We start from the raw sequence: 19,115 nt of genomic DNA on the forward strand, positions 1-19,115 counted from the left end.
ACATGACTGTAATAAGGCCAATCTGGACATATGGAGTTGAGCTTTGGGGCTCCACTAAACCTTCGAATTCCTCTCGTATTCAATCCTTACAATCTAAAATCCTTAATGCTCCTTACTTTGTCACAAATAAAATCATATATAAAGACCTTAATGCTCCCTATGTAACCGATCTTGCCCGAACCAGATATCACTCCTTCCATTATAAACTCTCTAACCACTCTAACCTCCTAGTTTCTAATCTTGCATCCTCTTCCATTCCTGACAATCCTCCAAGGCGCCTGAAAAGAAGATGGCCACTAGACCAGCTAATGTAAAATGTCATTAGAGTGCTAATAATGGGTAGTTTCTCTACACGCCTGTAACACTCCAATTTAACTTAGATCAGATTTACTAAATTTATTATAATGTACAGTTGTAAATAGCAATATATAAATATTTAAAAAAAATTATATAAAGTAACCCCGATATCAATTTTTTTTTAAATTTATTTATTTAATACCAGGTCGGCGTGGTGGATCTTACATGGTTAATGTAAGAGGTACATTTTTTTTTTAAATTGATTATGGGAGGGGGGGTACAGTCTCAAACGGTGGGATGACGGTAGCAGCGTGGTAACGCGCCTGTCTGCCAACTTAAAATTTGTGAGTTCGAGTCCCCTAGCCGGGATTTTTTCAAGCATATAATTATATAATACTGACTCACATCCTACCCCCGGGCATTTGTGAGGCCCGTTAGCCAATGGGTGGCACTCACAAACATAGGCGTGGGAGCGACGAACCCACCCTATGAAAACCACGTTATGAAACGTGTGACGTATTTCATTGTACTAAAGAAGTTTCCTCTGACCTCCACAGTCTGTCGCGCCTAAAATAATAGTCTCATACAAAATACACCCCTAACTATATACAACGTTATAAATTAAAATTAAATAAATATTTGCAATAAATATATAGAATGACATTTATGAATTTAACAAAATAAATAATTGACTTCTAATAGAAAAAAAGAAATAATGAATTTTTAAAAAAGAAGTAATTAAGATAAAATTTAATTTTAGAGTGACAATAACAGAACTGATAAATATATAATTTATAACAGGATGTCCTGCAGCAGCATGGGCTTTAGTCTTCGGGTTGTGGTTGGGTTTCCCAAGTTGTAGGTCACTGTTTCTTTAACTGTAGGTAACTAACTGGGAGTGTAACTTCATGAACCTTGTTTTTATGTAATCCTTCATTGTCTCTATTTGTAATTCCCGATAGATTTGCTGTTTCTTACAAACCAAGGCGAAGAAGTTCGTACTATCTGAACTATCGTTGATTTAGAAAGCCGGGTTGATGAGTAAGATGAAAAAAAAAAGTTGTATATTTTACTTTAAAAAATATTTTGAAGATTTCTGCATTTATTAAGGATCAACATAGATTTTTTTTTTTAAATATAGACAAAATATATATTCAAGAATTTTGTATACATTGTTGAATATCTCTTATCATATTACTCCTTAGAGGCAAAAGGGTTTTCATTTCATCATACCACGCTGAAGACTTGTTACTAGCTAACAGTACTATTTCTACTTCTTAACATGGCTGATTTACAAATATTTGAGGAATACAATAGCCACTACGGATATTTAAATTTTTTTAAAACTGACACTTTCAAAAATAAAAATAATAAGATTTCTATTAAAAACTTCTTTACATGTTAAAATGTCAGAACTCATCTCATTTGAAAAGTAAATCAAAATTAAACAGCCTTTTGATATTCAGCAATTTATTTATTGTTAGGAATTAGTCGTTGGTGAGTGGTTTTTTTTAATTTCAACGTTTGAAAGCAGTGTCTTTCTCTCTTCCTCTCCTCTTTCTCCATACATAACATTTAATTTGTTATTTATTTATATCTCTCTATGTTAAGCCACCTCAAATCGACATAGTCTCCTTGTTGGAAAGCTTAACTAAAAAAAATAAACACTGGCTCGGACAAAACATTTATTCGTAAATTAACTTAAAAGACATAAATTATACATAAATTAAATTGAAAACAAAGAAACCTTTTAATAACAAAAAAAATACTCCCTATGAGAACAAATTACAAAAAAAAATGGCTAATTACAACTGATGAACTCCGATGGGTCGGGGTCTTGCAGTTCGTACCGAAAAGGTCGGGGACGACGTTCTGTTCTTAACGTAGGTGGGCCCACACAGCAAACCGCTCCGAAGATCTCATCCAGAAAGGTCAGGTAACAAGTACAGCGACTGGGCGACTGTAAGTTGGCTACTCGACTGGGCGAGTGTACATGGGCGACGATGTCGACGGGGCGACTGATCTATGGCCACAAACGCAGAAAAGGTCTGGTTTCGACCTGTAATAACGACTAAAACACTCCATAAATGTCCAATCTATAACACTATAAACGCAGACAGGGCTGCTGAGGACGCTATCAGGGCCACTAATTAGTCGCAACTGCTCTAACAAACTAAGATGGTCGGTCCGTAGCTAGGTGACGCAACAATGATCACCCCTAGCAACTGTCTCTATTACTCATTATTAGAAAAATTCTTCACACATTCTTCCTTTCAAACAACTAAATCCAAATAAAACAATACAAACAAAAACAAATGTAACTAAATTAAATACTAATAAAACTATATAACTAAAACTATAAAACTAAATACTAAAAATACTATTTAAAATTATTTACAGCGTAATTATATTATGGCGTTAACACTCTAATTTTTAAGTTTTTGTTATAATTATAAAAATTCTTTAATCATAAAGTTTCGATGGATTTAACTTAACTTTAAAAAGAGAGCAGGGGTCTACAGTGTGTGCAATAATTGATCATAAATTTTATATAATTGTAACATTGAAATGGACAAGTATTTATACTGTATATATATATTATAAAAAAGTTATTTTTTTAAAGACTGTAATTATTGTACTACAGATGACGGGAGAAAAAAATACAATCCTACACAGCAAATATGGTGACATGCATTTGGCAAACTTTTATTTTTTTTAATAACTCAAGGAAAGGCTATCAAAAATTTATGATTTAAAAATGGAATACATACTCGCATCTAAACTATATTTTTGAAACTCCATAAATCTATTTATTATTGTACACGTATTCTGTGAGAACGTGAGGTAGGTTAATAAATTATTCTGGAAAGGTCCATAGAAGGAACAAAACAAGAAACAATTACATATCGCTCTACTGGCTGATATAAGTTACAAGTTGTGAGCAGTTTTATCTTGTTAAGCTTTCAGTTATCTGAACTTAGTTTCGCTAAGTTATCTGATCCTACATCTTCCTCGGTGAACCCTTTGATGAAAATTCAATGTACTGTAAATGTAATAATTATTAAACTAGAGAACAAATGCGAATTCAGATGACTGATATTATTAATAAATAGGAAGATGAGTAAACTGTCAATATATATTGTAGTAGATTGTTGGGTTGCGGTTAATAAAGGTAAAAAATAGTAAAAACTGACTAGCCCCAGCTAGCCCTTAAGGAATGCAATAACGCATGAGCTTAATAATCCGTGACTCAAGTTACACCGAACAGATAAAGATGAGCAATATATATCTGGAACTATCCCATCTGGTATTTTCTAGCCTATCTCTTTCAGATTCTACTTTACTAAAAAAAAATAAATAAAATAAAATCAATAAATAAAATGATAAATGTAAGTATAATAATTTTTTTGAATAAATTGCTCATAATAAAACATTTCATTCTTCTCTTTCCGAATATAAAAAAAAAACTTTTTTTAAAACAACTTTTTTAAAAATTGTATTATCAACTCTTCTTTTTATCTATCTATTTCTACAATTATCCTAATGTATAATACTTTATTTTGCAAAAATGGCCAAAAGTAAATTAATTTTTTTTTTTATTAATTTGTTTTTATTTAAACAATACAATAAACTTATACTGGATTTATGATGGTTTAGTAAACACATAGATGAACCAATAGTGAGCACTTTAACAAAAATATTTAAACTTTTTTAGTACGCGATGTTGGTTTACTCAGAATATTCTTTTCAATAATTGTTTTGTAATAGTAAACTTATCTGAAAGTTAATTTATTTTAGATTTTATGATAAATCAACAATTATTATTTATGTAACTGAAGTAACGTGACGTATCTTTGTTCCTTCAAAACGTAGAATATAATAAAAACTCTAAAATGAAATATAATAAAATTTCTCTTTAAAAAGTAATAACTCCTACATATAATAAAAAGTACCTAAACGATGATTTAAAATAAAAAATATGTATGAACTTTCTTGAAAAGTCATAAAGCAAATAGAAAACTTACTTCTTTGACGAATACACTTGTCTGTAATCTTGTTATAAACCAATCCATTAATATGTGTCTGATTTAAAATGATCTGATGACCGGAATATTTTAATTATAGTTATAGTCTCCTCCATAGCTGCGATAGTTTTGGCAATTAGTAATTATTATTATTGCATTACTTGCATTCTCTAATGATCATTGGATATTGCAATAATGAACAACTTCATGTATTTTTATGTTTTGATTAAACGACTTTCCGACGCGCTTTATTGTGACTAAGGTTTCAAAGCTTAACATGAAATAAATATTATTCCTTGTAATGGGTTCTAGCAGCCGATTATTTTTTTAATTTCAAACATAATAATTCTTTTTTAAATTCTTACTTATATTTCCTTGATGACTTCCAAATTAATTCAAGTTAGCAGTTGAATTCTTTAAACCAAGACAACTTAGTTCAAGCCATAAATGATCTAAAAATAGTATTATCCTTGAACAATCGATGTTTAGCAAATAAATTCTACGAGTTTAAACCTTGTAAACGTTTGTAATTTTTTAAGTACAATTATTTTACCGTCTACTTGTTAAGGAAATTATGTAGACTAATGAATATTTATTAATAGCTAAAAATATTTTCTGTCATATTGAAGCTGTAATCTGGTTCGGATAGCAGTTACGAAATTGAAATTTACAAAACATGGTTTATTTTATGATTCAAAAATATTTCCTTATCTAACTTTCTCTTGCCTATATAAAATTTATAGTAAGGAGATTACCATTTTGAAAAATGAAGAAATATCTGAATTGAAAAGTACATGGATCTTTTTTTTTTATGTATATTTTTATTTTTTAATATTGCTTTTTATCATATTTTTAGACAATGGTAATATAGATGATAGAGCTCATTCACACCATATTTACAAATATATGAATTGAATAATAACAAAATAAGAAACATAATAGAATAAATAAAATAAATAAATATGATTAATGACGTTTTCTTATAAATGAAGGGCTATGTAACATTTATTGATTTTGTTAAATCTTTAGTGTGGATGAAGGGGTTGGGTGCCTATCTGTCTATAGTGAGGTACTCTAACCTCAAAATCTAATTAATAACTGTGATACCTGGATTTAGAAGTGACTATGTACACTTCAAAACATAACAAGCCCCAACAAAAAAAAAATTGTACCTTGTTTCTTAAATTTAACTATTTATAACATAACCACTTCGAATATCATGTTAAATGTTAATAATATTTCACTATCGATCGAATTTAATAGTAGTCGTTTAAATTTTTTTTTATATCTTTAGTTATTGTGATTATATGTAGTTTTTGAAACAGTTTATTTATGAACTTTTTTGTTTAACTTTTATTATAGAAATTTTAAGTGAAAATCGTTATAGTGAAAGTTCTTTTGATAACTTTTATAATAAAAGCTCCTCCCAGAACTAAATGGCGATGACTTTATATACTAAGTTCTATGCTATGAAACTCTTGATAGAACTTTTTAGTGAGATCTTGTATGATAAAAGTTATGACCATTGTTGTTTGTTTATTTATAGGTGTGTATGAGTCCATATGCAGACCCAATTACGTTTGTACAAAATTACATTTAAAAAAAATATACTATTATCTTTTGGCAGATGTTTTTATTCTAGTAATAATTTTTGTTTTCAAATTTTTTAATAAGAGCTTATATTATTTAACTTTAATTGAAGGGGTTAGAGCGAGGATTGAGAAAAGTCACGATTATGAAGAACTACAATTTTGTGCCAAATAATACTTTGTTACTCTTCAAAGTTATTTATTGTGTGTTGAAGATAATTGAATATAACTATATAAAACATTAAATAAGAATTATAGATTTTTTTTTATTTTTGTAAATAAAACTATTTTATGTAAAATCCTTGGAAGAGAAAAAGCTTATTACTAATATTGTGATTTTGAGGCAGCCAGTACTTACTTGCTCTGTTACGTTCACTTATCATATTTTACAAGATAAGATACATGGAATTACTAAGTTCGCTACTTACTTAACCATTTGTACTTCAAGGCAGGAATAAGGGAAAAAGTTTAAAGTAACAAGTTCCACGTTGGAGGTTGAATCTACGAAGTTACCGCCTGACACCGAAGCATTTTCTCGGATTTTAGTGAATTTTTTTTTTTCTAAATATCGTGATTTACTTATTCTGTTAGTTTTATATAAATTTGTGTAATAATTGTGGTTGTTAGTAATTATGTGTAAATTATCAATGAATTAATTGATTATTTATCCCATAATGTTAAAATAAAATATTATTGGTTCATTTGGATATTGTTTGTTTCCCAATGTCTTCAGTTTAAATATTGTCATACCCTTGGAAATGCAGTTAAGATATGTTTATTCTCATCTGTAATGTTGTTCCGGAATAAATTGAACGTTTTCATTTAATGTTTATTCTTTATTTTTCTACCGATTATAGCAGTAAAGTAAAATAGTTGTTTTACCTGCAAGAATATTCATTCAATAAAATCGGTTGTCACCATTTGAAGAAAGAAAGATCTTTGATAAACGCCATAAGTTAAACCCATTTTCAGAACCATTCATCCAGGATTAGTATACACTTCACTAGAAATTTAGTTGAGTGTTTAGTAATTTAATAACTAAAAAAATTGCTACTGCTTAAAAAAACGTTCACACTACAGTTATACCTACACAAGTTAGTAATGTTTTGGAGAAGGAATAGCCAGCATTCCTTTCTTGCAACGGCTGTTATATAAGAGATGGAAGAAGTTTGTGTGATGAATAGAAAATTGGTAAAAGACATTTTGTTTCCGTTCATAGTGCTTTCTTTGCTCAGTTGATGAACTTGATCGGTTCAAACTTGTTTAGTCGATGTGGTGGGGGCGCTATTCTTTAAAAAAAAACTATATGACTCTACTAAATCACTTACTAAACTAATGTACTATATTTTTATTGTTTTGAATTATTTAACTACTAATTTACGCGCGACTAATTGAATTACTAGCCTATCTACTAAATTGCTACAGTAAACTAGATCTTCAAAGAAAATCTTTTAAAAACTGAAAAGTCTATTGTCAGTGAACAATGATCCTTACATTGTATCCCAAACCCTCCAATCCCACATCGCCACCCTTGAATGGTGCCAAAACTAGAGGGTTAAAATAAATCCCACCAAATCACATTCACCCTTCGTCGTAAACCCATGATCTCCTGCCCCTATTCCTGTCGAACAGATCCGTTACTTAGGACCACATCTGGACAAATGGCCGACATGGAATCCTCATACAAGACTGAAAAGACAGGAAACTATTCGTCGATTCCGACTATTACAACATTTACTAGACAAACGGTCCAAACTTCCAATCCGTTATAAAAGACTGATCTACATGACTATTATAAGGCCTATCTGGATATACGGAGTTGAGCTTTGGGGCTCCACTAAACCATCGAATTCCTCCCGAATCCAATCCCTGCTGTCTAAAATCCTTCGTAATTTAGCCAGAACCAGATACCAATCCCTCCATGATAAACTTCCCAACCACCCAAATCCACTTGTTTCTAATCTGGCTTCTCCTTCATTACCTAATAATCCTAGAGAGGATGGCCTCGAGATCTTCTCCCCTAGAAATGTTATTGGAGTTCTATCTAGGAGTGGATTCTTCACATGTTTATGTCATTATATCACCTGCAGCAAATTTAATTGTTGTATATATTTTTATACAGTTGTAAATAACAATAAATAAATTATATAAAAAAAAAATGAAAATCGAAGGACTCAGTCCTCCATGAACTGGACCATGTATCGGGAAGACATCTTTACAATTGATTATGTAGTTATTTGGTAATTTCATTGTGCGCCTTCTATGGTTTAGTCGAATGAAATATCCAGAGGTGGTCCAGGTGGGGAAAGTTTGATTGGGGTGCTACTCGTTCAAAACAATAGAACCTGACTAAATGACTCCACTAAATCGCCTAAATTTTACTGTTCTGGCATATTTATCTACTAAGTGACTAGACTATAGTGAATTAGATTATACAGGAAATCTTTTGGAAAGTGGAAATCCTAGGACTCCTTGTCTTCCATAGACTTGACCATGCAATGGGGATACATCATTACAATAGATTACGTAGTTATTTATGTAAATACATAATTTAATTTTTAACGTTCTATGGAAAATGGTTGCGGCTAAAAGGCGAATGAAATTTCCAAAGGTGCTCTAGGAGAGCAGGAGAGGGAGTAAGTGAGATGTATTAGAGAATGCCTCCCTTCCTCGGTGGCTATTTACTTAGCCTCCAGCACTTAAAGCCCCATTAACCTGCTTCGGGCTTTATGGCTGTCCTTAACTTTATGATAATATCTTTATCTCTATTACCCCCCGCCCTCATTTAATTATCATTATCACTATTGATGATTTTATCTACAATATTATCTTTAGGGGTTCAGTTATAGTAAAGTGCCGGCCGTGAAACTGCTGGCGTAGCATATAATGTTCTTTTGGCTCAACACTGTAAGACTATCTTATTTTTAAAGTCACGATTCAGCGACAGAAAAAAAATTAAATTAACTTAAGAAATAATCATTTTAAAAACTTGAGGAAATATTTCGTTAATTTGTTTTTTTAATTTAGCACTAGTGGTAGGTTCCATTTAAGGGTGAATCGGTGGATTAAGTTTAGATCGAGCAACCAACGTCACACGAGTTCGCGAATTATGTTGCAATATCACGTCTTATTATTAATCGCATTGTAAAAATAATTTATTTATTTGACCCAAAATATGTATTATATTACATTTTGTAAAAATTCCTTCCTATCAATATCTTTATTTCATACATGTTTTTTCATCACCGTTTCGGACTCTGCTCCATGTTCAGGATGAACCATTTTCTATTAAAGTAGTAATTTTACAAACTTATTCTTCAGACTTCTTTCACTTTTTTTTTTTTTTTTTTTTTTTTTTTTTAATGGTTTCCACTCGCCATATAACTTATATTATTATTATAACTTATAAAATGTTTTTTAGATTAGAAGATTTTCTTCTTATATTATGTATTTTTGTGAAAATTTCTTCCTATCAATCCTTCCTCATTCAATATGTTTTTCATTTACGTTTTGGAGCTTTTCCTTCTTTTGACCCTCTAATGTGAAATACATTTTATAAGTTAAAAATATAGCATGTGTAAACCATATAAAAGAAGTAAGAACAAGCCTGGGGAAGAAGCTAATAGAATTATTATCGCTGTATAAAATATAAAATGGGATCCTGAAGATAGGAGAAGAGCCCTGAAATGTAGGTCTAAAAACATGGTTGGAATAAAGATATTGTTCGGAACGATTTTCCACAAAAACTAGAAAAGCTTGTAATGTGAAAAACATTTTATAAGTATTATGTAGTATTTTAAGTAAAAACTGTTTAGTGATTTTAAGAAAAATTTTTAAGGAATGTAGAAAAAACAATTAGTACAAGAGCCCAAGAGGAGAAAAAATGCAGTTATCTCACCCCAATTTTTGATTACTTTAATGAAAACTATGTATAATTAATAGTCAAAATTGATGAGTCAAGGAATATATAAATAAGAAATTTTGCTTTTTAAAAAGCTATATCTCGAGAACTATTGGACGTAATTAGCTCTTTTAAGGCTAATATTTCAGAAAATTTACTCTTCTTTAAATAATGTTCTCTTAGATTTTCTAGTGTTGTTGGTAGTTTTTAAGATATAGAACTCTGAATGAAAAATTAATGTTTTTTTAAGGTTTTGAAACAGCCACCATTTTTTATTCCCCTACTTGGCAGACTCATCAATTTTGACTAGTAATTATACATAGTTTTCATTAAAGTAATAAAAAATTGGGGTGAAATAACTGCCTTTTTTTCTTCCCGGTTCTTCTACTAAATCTACTGGTAAACTTTGAATATATATATAACATAATGTAACACTTATTATTATTTTCTAATTTAAACAAAATTGTATAAAAATTAAATGTAGTGATTTGAAAGAAATAGTAATGTTAGCAATCCTTTTATAAAAAGTCATCAGTAGATTTTGTTTTTATCTCTAGTTATTATCCTGTATAGTTATGTATTATGGACTTCAATTTTTTTCCTCACAAAGCGATTACTGTTAAATTAAAATTTCAATTAAATTATTTTAATTTAAAAAAGAAAAATGTATGTCAATTTATCACACACAAAAGGCAAAATAAAAATGAGTTTAGTTTCTTTTAAATAATATTAAGACAGTTTCATAAAAAAGTATGCAAAATAAATATCCGGAATATTGGGTGTAGGACTGTCAAGATGACCGCAAAATGTGGGATACTTCCAAGGCAGGTCAGGATTTCACAATAAATTTTGAAGAAACTGTAACAAATCACTGATTCATATTACAAGTTATTGAAAATAGATGGCGATAGGCATGAACAAGATAATTAATTCATTAAGGGGAAGGTGGGTGGAAGGTGCAATCAGTGAAGAACATGAAAGAGTAAAAAATATTTATTTTTAATTACATTATTTATTATTGATTACATATACATAATTTTCATATTTTGCATAGGTTTCCAAATTTGCATTAAAGTGTATAGGTTTTACTTTTTGGATTTTCAGAAGTAAACATGTATATTTTTTTTTTGTCCCCTCTTTCATAATTTAAATTATACAATATTCTCTTATTTTTTTTGTTATAATACTTTCATCTCACATTTTCTTTGTACCAATATTATGTTATCTTCTTATTTTCTTGTCATTCTGTTTTACTTTTATTCATTATTGTTGTTATCTTATTTTTTTGTACTTAGCCTTGATGAGTGCCTTTAATTCTGGCTGAAACATTGTTACTAACAAAATAGTTTTTACTTATTTGAGTTCTTAGTTGACCATGCATCCTAACCATCTCCTCATATACCATATATCCACGGTCAATAGCTAATTAAATTAATTAATTTATCATAATTAATATTAATATTATTATATACATATTAATTCATCATAATTAATTAATTTCATTGATTCATCTAAATCGATCAATTTCTCACTAGGTGAGCTAAGACTAATTAACCCCGTATCGTGATGAAAGATAAATGATCACAATTGGGAGTGTTGACATTAACACTGGTTGTAGACATATTTTAAACTTAGCTATTTTTTCTTTCTCAGTGGTCATTTTGGGAATGAAATTTTCGCCACTTATATATTATATATATATGTATTACTTTTATATATAATTTATTTATTTTTTAAGAACTGCTTATATTTTGTATGTAATGAATGAAATTAATTTGTTGTACAGAATGACATTAAGGGCTGCCAGAAGAAACTTGTGGAACAGCTAACCCAACTGATTCAAGAGAGCCCAGGGCCACCTACACGGAGGCTCATAGCCAACTGCTTAGCGACGCTCTTCAGTGTTGGCGATACTTTTCTGCTCTTCGACACTGTAAACAAATGTAACGATATTCTGAAGAACAAAGATGACTCACCCAGCTTTTTACCTACTAAGTTGTAAGTGATTTATTTTTAAATTGAATTAAGCACAAAAGTTGTTTTAATATTAATTAAAAACAAAATAGCATAAATCGTCTTTAGATGTAAAAATATATAATGATTTATGGCATAGATTCCAAACTTGTATTTTTGTTCAACAAAGAATTTGAAGAAGAGACCTTCTATGTGTTAATTGGCATTAACATTCTAAAGCTAAGCATTTATTAATGAGTGAAGTTAAGCTCTGATAACATTCATTTTAGCTATGATTCAAGGAGGAATATGGAATTATTTTTTCTTATTTCAGAGCCGCTATATGCTGTGTTGGTTTTATGTATGAAAAATTAGGGCGAATGATGGGAAGATCTTATGAAGAAACAGTCTCAATTTTGGTTAAATCCTTGAGAAGTGCAGAATCTCAAATGAGAATTGAAATAATGACAACCTTAGAAAAGGTATATTTTATATAATGATTTTATATTAATTAAAATATTTTCATTTAGAATTAACAAATAAATAAATCAATAAGGAGATGGTCCACATTACGGTACAAAAAAATAAATAAAAGAACAATTAAAAAATAGTGTAAACTATTTATTAAGAGTCTACATTTAAGGTCTTAGTCTCTTAAAAAAAGGTTGTCACTATTTTTTAATTTTTTTCTCAACTGCAACCTGGATCATCTTCACATTGGACATTGGACATTCTGCAACATTGGATTCACTTATGGTCTACCACCTACATACAATAACAAATAAATCCATTCATATTTTGATTTTTCAAAATTTATTATTCTCAAGTTATGGTGAAAAATAGTATATCTGCCTGAGTGAAATCTATTTTTGTTTGAAAATATTTTCCAAAAAGTTCTTTATTTGGCTATTTCAGCTTATATAAAATATTTAACATTTTTTTATTTATAGGTTTGTTGTGGAATGGGCTCTGCCATTGTAAACATGCATAAGGAGATATTCAAGGCAGCAAAACACTGCCTAACTGACAGAGTGATGGCTGTCAGATGCGCAGCGGCAAAGGTAATATTTGATTAAAAAAATTGCTGGTGACTATTGTATACCACTTAATAAGATATATCAGTAATAACAAATCTATTTTACAGTGCCTACTAGAAATGCTCAATCATGCCTCTTTTATGTACACTACAGAACTCGAAAGCTTGGCAACTCTTTGCTTTCGTGCTTTTGACGGTTCTAATTACGAAGTGCGGTGTGCTGTTGCTAAACTTTTAGGAGCGCTTATTGCCACAACGCAAACTTCACAACAGCAACAGCCTCCAGCGAAAACCAACTCCACAGGTTGGTATTCTATAACAAAGAAGTTGTTATCTTGGTATCAACTGTTGTTAAGCTCTATGCTATTCTAGTTATTCATAATTATACTCTTCGTATGTTTCAGTTCATCCTTCAAAGAACTCTGTAAAAAGCATGTCTTTGGAAGAAGCTCTGGGTGTTCTTATGTCTGGTTTCCTCAGAGGTGGTATTGGATTTTTAAAAGGAACTGGTGAAATCATAAAAGGAAGTTCTGGAGTGAATAGAGAAATAAGAGTTGGAGTAACACATGTAGGTTTCTTTGTAACAGTATCCATTCGAATTACATAAGATTAAAATGATTATTTATTTGTTAAATAAATTTTGTACTTTCCAGGCCTATGTTGTTTTCCTACAAACAATGGGTGGAGACTGGCTAGAACGAAATCTAAGTGCAGTTCTGAATCATATATTGGAACTTGTTGCGAATCCAAAAGCTGCATCTTCTCATGTAGATGCCGTCTATTCAAGGAAATGCATATCATTTATTCTTAGAAGTTCCTTGGGTAGAATGCTTGGAGAAAGAGCTCAGGTTTCTGCTGCTAAAGAAGTTGCAACTATTATCACATCACAAATGAATTCTATTGGTTAGTATTGTTTATATTTAGAACTTCTCATACAAGTGTATCACTGTGTGTCTTTTATGGGTCATTTCAAAATTATAGGTTATTTCGACTTTCAATATTTTTGAAAAAAAAATTACATATGTATATGTTTATTTTGAGTTTTTGATGCATTAAAATCTCAAAGAACATTATTATTAGTTAACCCTATGTAACTGGTGAAGGAAGATCCGAGTATCGTCAACAATTTTAGGAATATATAATTTATCTAATAGTTCCCTTTTCGATTAGAATAACTCATTATTCAGTTTCATGAGTTGTATTGAGAATAGGACATAAGAAATTTCAAATCAGCCACAATTTTGGAACTATAAATTAGGAACTTTCCATTGTTACTTGATAATATGTGGGAAATAAAAATACTTTACTTTTATTAGCACATTTATTGTTGTGCAAGCAGGCGTCTCCTAGTGCTCAGAGGTATAAAATGTTACGACTAAGAAGAAGAATTCGCTCTCAAAAGCACTGCTAATTTTATAATTACTTATATATTATAGATAATGTACTCTTGATTTTAGATAAATTTAATTTTATATGTTAAATAGAGAAATTTTCTTTATTTTCTCTTGTTCCTTAGTTCAACAAAATATTGTTTAATGCTTATTTACCGCTTTTTCATTTTGGAAAGATCTCACATGGTAGATCACTCTCATATTTACCTCAGTAAACTAATTTAATTTAATATTTAATATGAAAATTTATCCCTCTTCTATCAATCATCTTTATTTATAAGATGATTATTTATTTATTATCTCCAATTATTTATAAAATGTATTATCATTACTTTATTTTTTAAGAAATATAATTTGTTTTATATCCATTTATAGATTTGAGCCTAGAAAATGCTAAAGACTGTAACCAAGAAACATTGTTTGGACAACATTTGATGGTATGTGCCCTTCAAGAACTTGCAAATCTAATATTATCTCTTGGAACGACCTCGAGCAGTCTTTTTACTGACCAAACTAATAGTGAGTATTACAAATATGTCTTATTAATTATATATTTTATAAAATAAGTAACCTATAAGTTAACCATGTTTGTTTTTCTCTTTTCCAGATTTGCTAGATTGTATTCTTTCTGTTCTGTTACACCCGTGCCAAGCTGCTCGTCTTGCAGCTGCTTGGTGCCTAAGATGTATATGTATAGCAATACCAAGCCAAATAACACCTCTGATTGACAAGTAATATTTCTTTTGACACTTTCACTGTTTATTTAAATATAATCAGATTAATTAGTTTTAAACATATTTATCATCTTTCAGGTGTATAGAAGGTATTGAAAACTCAAGGACATCACCTGAGGCCATATCCGGCTATAGTAGTGCATTGGCCGCTGTACTTGGTGGTGTAAGACTTTCCCCATTGGGTGTGCCTCATAACAAGGGAAAGGTAATATTGTCTGATGTTGATGTGATATTCATAATTTAAATCAATAATCAATATTAACTAATTTTTGTATTTTAAGGTTATATTTAATACTGCTGAGGAGTTGTTAAGAAGTGCAAGTCAGAATAGTCGTCTCTCATTAAACAGAACTCAAGCAGGGTGGCTCCTGATTGGAGCTATTATGACATTAGGTGAATTTCTTTATCTGTTTTTTTATTTTGCTGGTTCTTTTTTATATATATATATATATTCTTTATCATTTAATAGATGCAAAATACGATAAAAGTGAAATTTTCTATAGTAATAGCTATTATTATAAGTAATTATTATATTAAAGTCATTTTCTTGAATATTCTTCATAATAATTACTCAAATGATTATTAATGTACCTCTTACATTAACTATGTAATGCCCACCAGGCCGATCTGGTATTAAATTAATAAATAAAAAATGATTATTATGATTTCAAACACGTGAAGAATAGTCTGATTGAAAATATAATTGAAGATGATCCAAAGCAATAAGTAGATTGCTCCATTCTACTGAATTTTAGTAAAAGCGTTTTCCAATTCAGTTTTTGAGGTAAAACTTTTTTTTTTTTTTAAATAAATATATTTGTATTCAGAAATAATACTTAAAATCATTCTCCCTTCTCAGAGTGAAGAAGGAAGATTGAAGGCACCACCTCATAAAACCAAACATTCAAAAGTACTCAATACTTAAAATTCACCAACAAATTTAGATGGAACTATAAAAACCATTATATACTCTGTTAGACAATAAAATTCTATATTTTATTGCAAAAATTGAGTCATCCTGCTCCTTACAGGATCGCAGCATAGTATCTGTTATATCGATGTTCATAGTTTCTGTTTCTGATGAAGTCTCTGATTGATGAATATTAGTTTAGTTTTTTATTGTATTAAACCTTCTCAGCCACCAATACTCCCATCTGGGTGAGGGATGATATCCTTCTTATAACATTAAATTGATTTGTGGTGCTCCTACCTGGCAGAAATGTTGGAACTAAAGGCTGGTGTACTCACTTTTTGCATCATGAAAAAGAGCAATTTAATTTTACTTGTAATCCTGGGACCTGTTTTATCTAACTGAATAATGGAATGGCATTTTATTTGCTGCAGACCCTTCCATTGTTTTTGCAGACATTGTTTTTTTGTATCTTTTAATTTTGTAGGAATTTATTTAAATTTTTCTTAATTGTTTAATTGTTCTAATAGTTTCTTATTTATTTTCATATTTTTCTGCTGGGACCTTTTATAAGATGAAAAATGAAATAAAATCTAAATTAAAGTTTATCCTTTTGGAAAGGAAAGATCTAAATACTTGCTATTGTTGAGGAAACAGCTTATACAGTGGAAACTTTATTTAGAATACTTCTAAATACTGTATTAATCTTAACTCTTAAGCTTGGTTGATATTTTGACAAACAATAGGTTATATTCATTGTATCGTAAATGAATATAACCTATTGTTTGTCCTGTGTGGCAGAAGTTACTGATCCCCTGACTCTGGTGATAGATCTGTATGATAAAGAGAACAATGAAAAACATCATACAATTTAAATTTTACTTTACTATTGCTCATTTAACTGTCATTGATCATATATCATTTTTCACTTTATTTTTTTACTTTTGCAGGTTTTTTCCCTCAATGGGTTGCCTGGCTAAGTCAGACTGTCCCTCCACTTCTCTCTTTCCCACCAGTCATCCTCCTCAAGTCTCCTGCTGGCCATGTTCTCCTACACGCAGTCCTTCCACCGAGTTCAGGGTCTTTCTCTCCTCTGTCTTCCTGGTTGTTCCCATTACAGTAGTCTCTTCGGCCACCTACATTCTGGCATACGCTGACAGTGGCCATATCATTGCAGCGTGCTCCTTCCAATCCTCTCCGGAACTCCTTCGGTCACCCCTTAGCCTGCTCCTAATATCCTCATTCCTGACTCTATCCAGGCAAGTAATCCTCAGGCATCTCCTCCAGTAATCCATCTCTGTCACTTGTAGTTTGGAGTAGAGTCCTGGGTTAAGTATCCATGTTTCTGCGGCGTAGTTAAAATTGCTCAACAATACTTCTAAAAATTTGCCTTTAGTTGTCCGTTGAGATGACCGTATTCCAGAGGACTGGGTGCAACATTCTAGTCAACCTTCTTGCTAGACCAGCTCTCCTACTAACCTCTGGTTCCGACTCACAGTTCCCATCTATTGTCGACCCCAGGTATTTGAAGGAGTCTACCTTCTTACACACACTTCCATTAATCTGAAGGTCCACAGCCTCCATACAGTTTACTGGTTGGTATTCGGTCTTATCAAAATTTATTTGTAGACCCCACTGGCTGTATTCTTTTTTCAGGGCCTTCAGCGCTTCTTCCAGGTCATCTCTTCTATGTGACCATTGCTTGGTCATGGACAAAGAAAAGGGAGAACAGTATATGAATATTATTTTATGGAAGTAAAATTTAATTCAAGTTTTAAAACTTAATGGCTTTCTAGGCGTGCCGGTTGTCAAGGGACTCCTTCCTCGTATGTTATTGCTTTGGAGAAATTCATTTCCTCGGTCGAACAAGGAGCTGGACTCTGAAAAGGCAAGAGGAGATGCATTTACCTGGCAGGTAAAGTAAGATTATGATAAAATACATATTAGAAAAATAATGGTGGATAAAACTGTTGTTTATTTTATTCCTCGTACCGTTACTGTTTAATTATTTTTATTTTTTTCAAGCTCTGTGCTTAAAAATTGCCAAAAATAAATTTTAAACTTATTTAGAGGATTTATCCAATTTTATTTAAGCCACAGAACGTTTCATTAAAATGGTATAAAAAAAAAAAAAAAAATTATTACAAAAAAATCAATCATAAGGTAATGTGAGACCATCATTATGTTCATTGTGTTTGAAAAGTGGAATTTATACTTTTTTTTAAAAATAATTAAATACTTTTTATTTATTGATAGATATTACAATCTGCCACACAGTTCTGGGCAATAGGTAATAGTGATGAATGATCTCATACATACTAAAATAAAATAAATAAATGAATGAAAAAAAAAATCTCTCTTAAAATATATACAAACAGAAGAATAAACAAAATGAACATAATCAAACTATGTGTATGAAAAAAAAAATAATAACAATGATACAATAATATAATCTCTAGTCACATTTACACTCTAATATACAATATTTACACAATCGACCTGAGGATCCCTGAGCCCACGTGTGAGGGGTAGAGCAGAGCTCAAAAGATCCCAACGCATCCCTCTCGCCGCATCACTGGTAGTGAGCCAGTGGAGGCTGAGGAAGTGCTGTAAAGCCGCAAGGAATTTATACTAAAATACTTGTTGCCTCTTATTTAATCAATTTTTATTTTATTAGTTTTAAATTGAAAATTTTTATAACAGCTACATTAATCACGATAATAAATCATTCATCTCTTTTAATTTAAGAATCTCACAGTTAAAATTATAAAACACATTTATTAATGTGTATACACATTCAGATTGTTAGCAAGTTATAATTATTTATTAGTAATTACTGAGTATTAACTTTATATATAAAATTTATTTAAGTTTTAAATTTTTATTTTAATTATTAAATTCCAGGTCACGCTTGATGGGAGAGCTGGAGCCCTATCTGCAATGCACAGCTTTTTACAAAATTGTCCTGAACTCTTAACTGATGACATTGCTAAAAGAATTCTAACACCTGTAGAATCAGCTTTGGCAATGCTTTCAAAGTAAATATATATATTATTTTTCAAGTACTTTGCTTGTTAACTTCAACTTCTAAATTTCCTTTCTAAAAATTGTAATTCTAAAAATTACAGCATATCTTCAGTTTTGAAATCTTATGGTCAGCACTTAAAGGCACCAGCTGCTATGGTTCGACTGCGATTATATGAAACACTCAGCCTGCTACCACCACAGCTGTTCGAAGGTGAGCTAGGAAATGATTAACTATTACAAAAATTATTTGAA

At 30.5% G+C, this 19,115-nt stretch overlaps 1 protein-coding gene across 7 annotated transcripts in view; it reads left to right on the forward strand.

The window, feature by feature from the left end:
• The window catches only part of LOC106680284 (HEAT repeat-containing protein 5B), a 145,623-nt gene that overhangs the window by 109,063 nt on the left and 17,445 nt on the right, over positions 1-19,115 (forward strand). For all 7 annotated transcript variants that reach the window (XM_014419865.3, XM_014419858.3, XM_014419864.3 and 4 more), the window contains 13 exons: positions 11,599-11,810; positions 12,100-12,247; positions 12,716-12,826; positions 12,910-13,105; positions 13,206-13,369; positions 13,455-13,704; positions 14,568-14,711; positions 14,800-14,923; positions 15,005-15,131; positions 15,208-15,319; positions 17,633-17,751; positions 18,741-18,874; positions 18,965-19,074. In XM_014419865.3, the coding sequence (XP_014275351.1) occupies positions 11,599-11,810; positions 12,100-12,247; positions 12,716-12,826; positions 12,910-13,105; positions 13,206-13,369; positions 13,455-13,704; positions 14,568-14,711; positions 14,800-14,923; positions 15,005-15,131; positions 15,208-15,319; positions 17,633-17,751; positions 18,741-18,874; positions 18,965-19,074 (1,951 nt within the window). The remainder of the gene's footprint in view (positions 1-11,598; positions 11,811-12,099; positions 12,248-12,715; positions 12,827-12,909; positions 13,106-13,205; positions 13,370-13,454; positions 13,705-14,567; positions 14,712-14,799; positions 14,924-15,004; positions 15,132-15,207; positions 15,320-17,632; positions 17,752-18,740; positions 18,875-18,964; positions 19,075-19,115) is intronic.

The sequence above is a fragment of the Halyomorpha halys genome, unplaced genomic scaffold, assembly GCF_000696795.3.
Source record: "Halyomorpha halys isolate HHAL.00 unplaced genomic scaffold, Hhal_1.1 Scaffold252.1, whole genome shotgun sequence".
Lineage (NCBI taxonomy): Eukaryota > Metazoa > Arthropoda > Insecta > Hemiptera > Pentatomidae > Halyomorpha > Halyomorpha halys.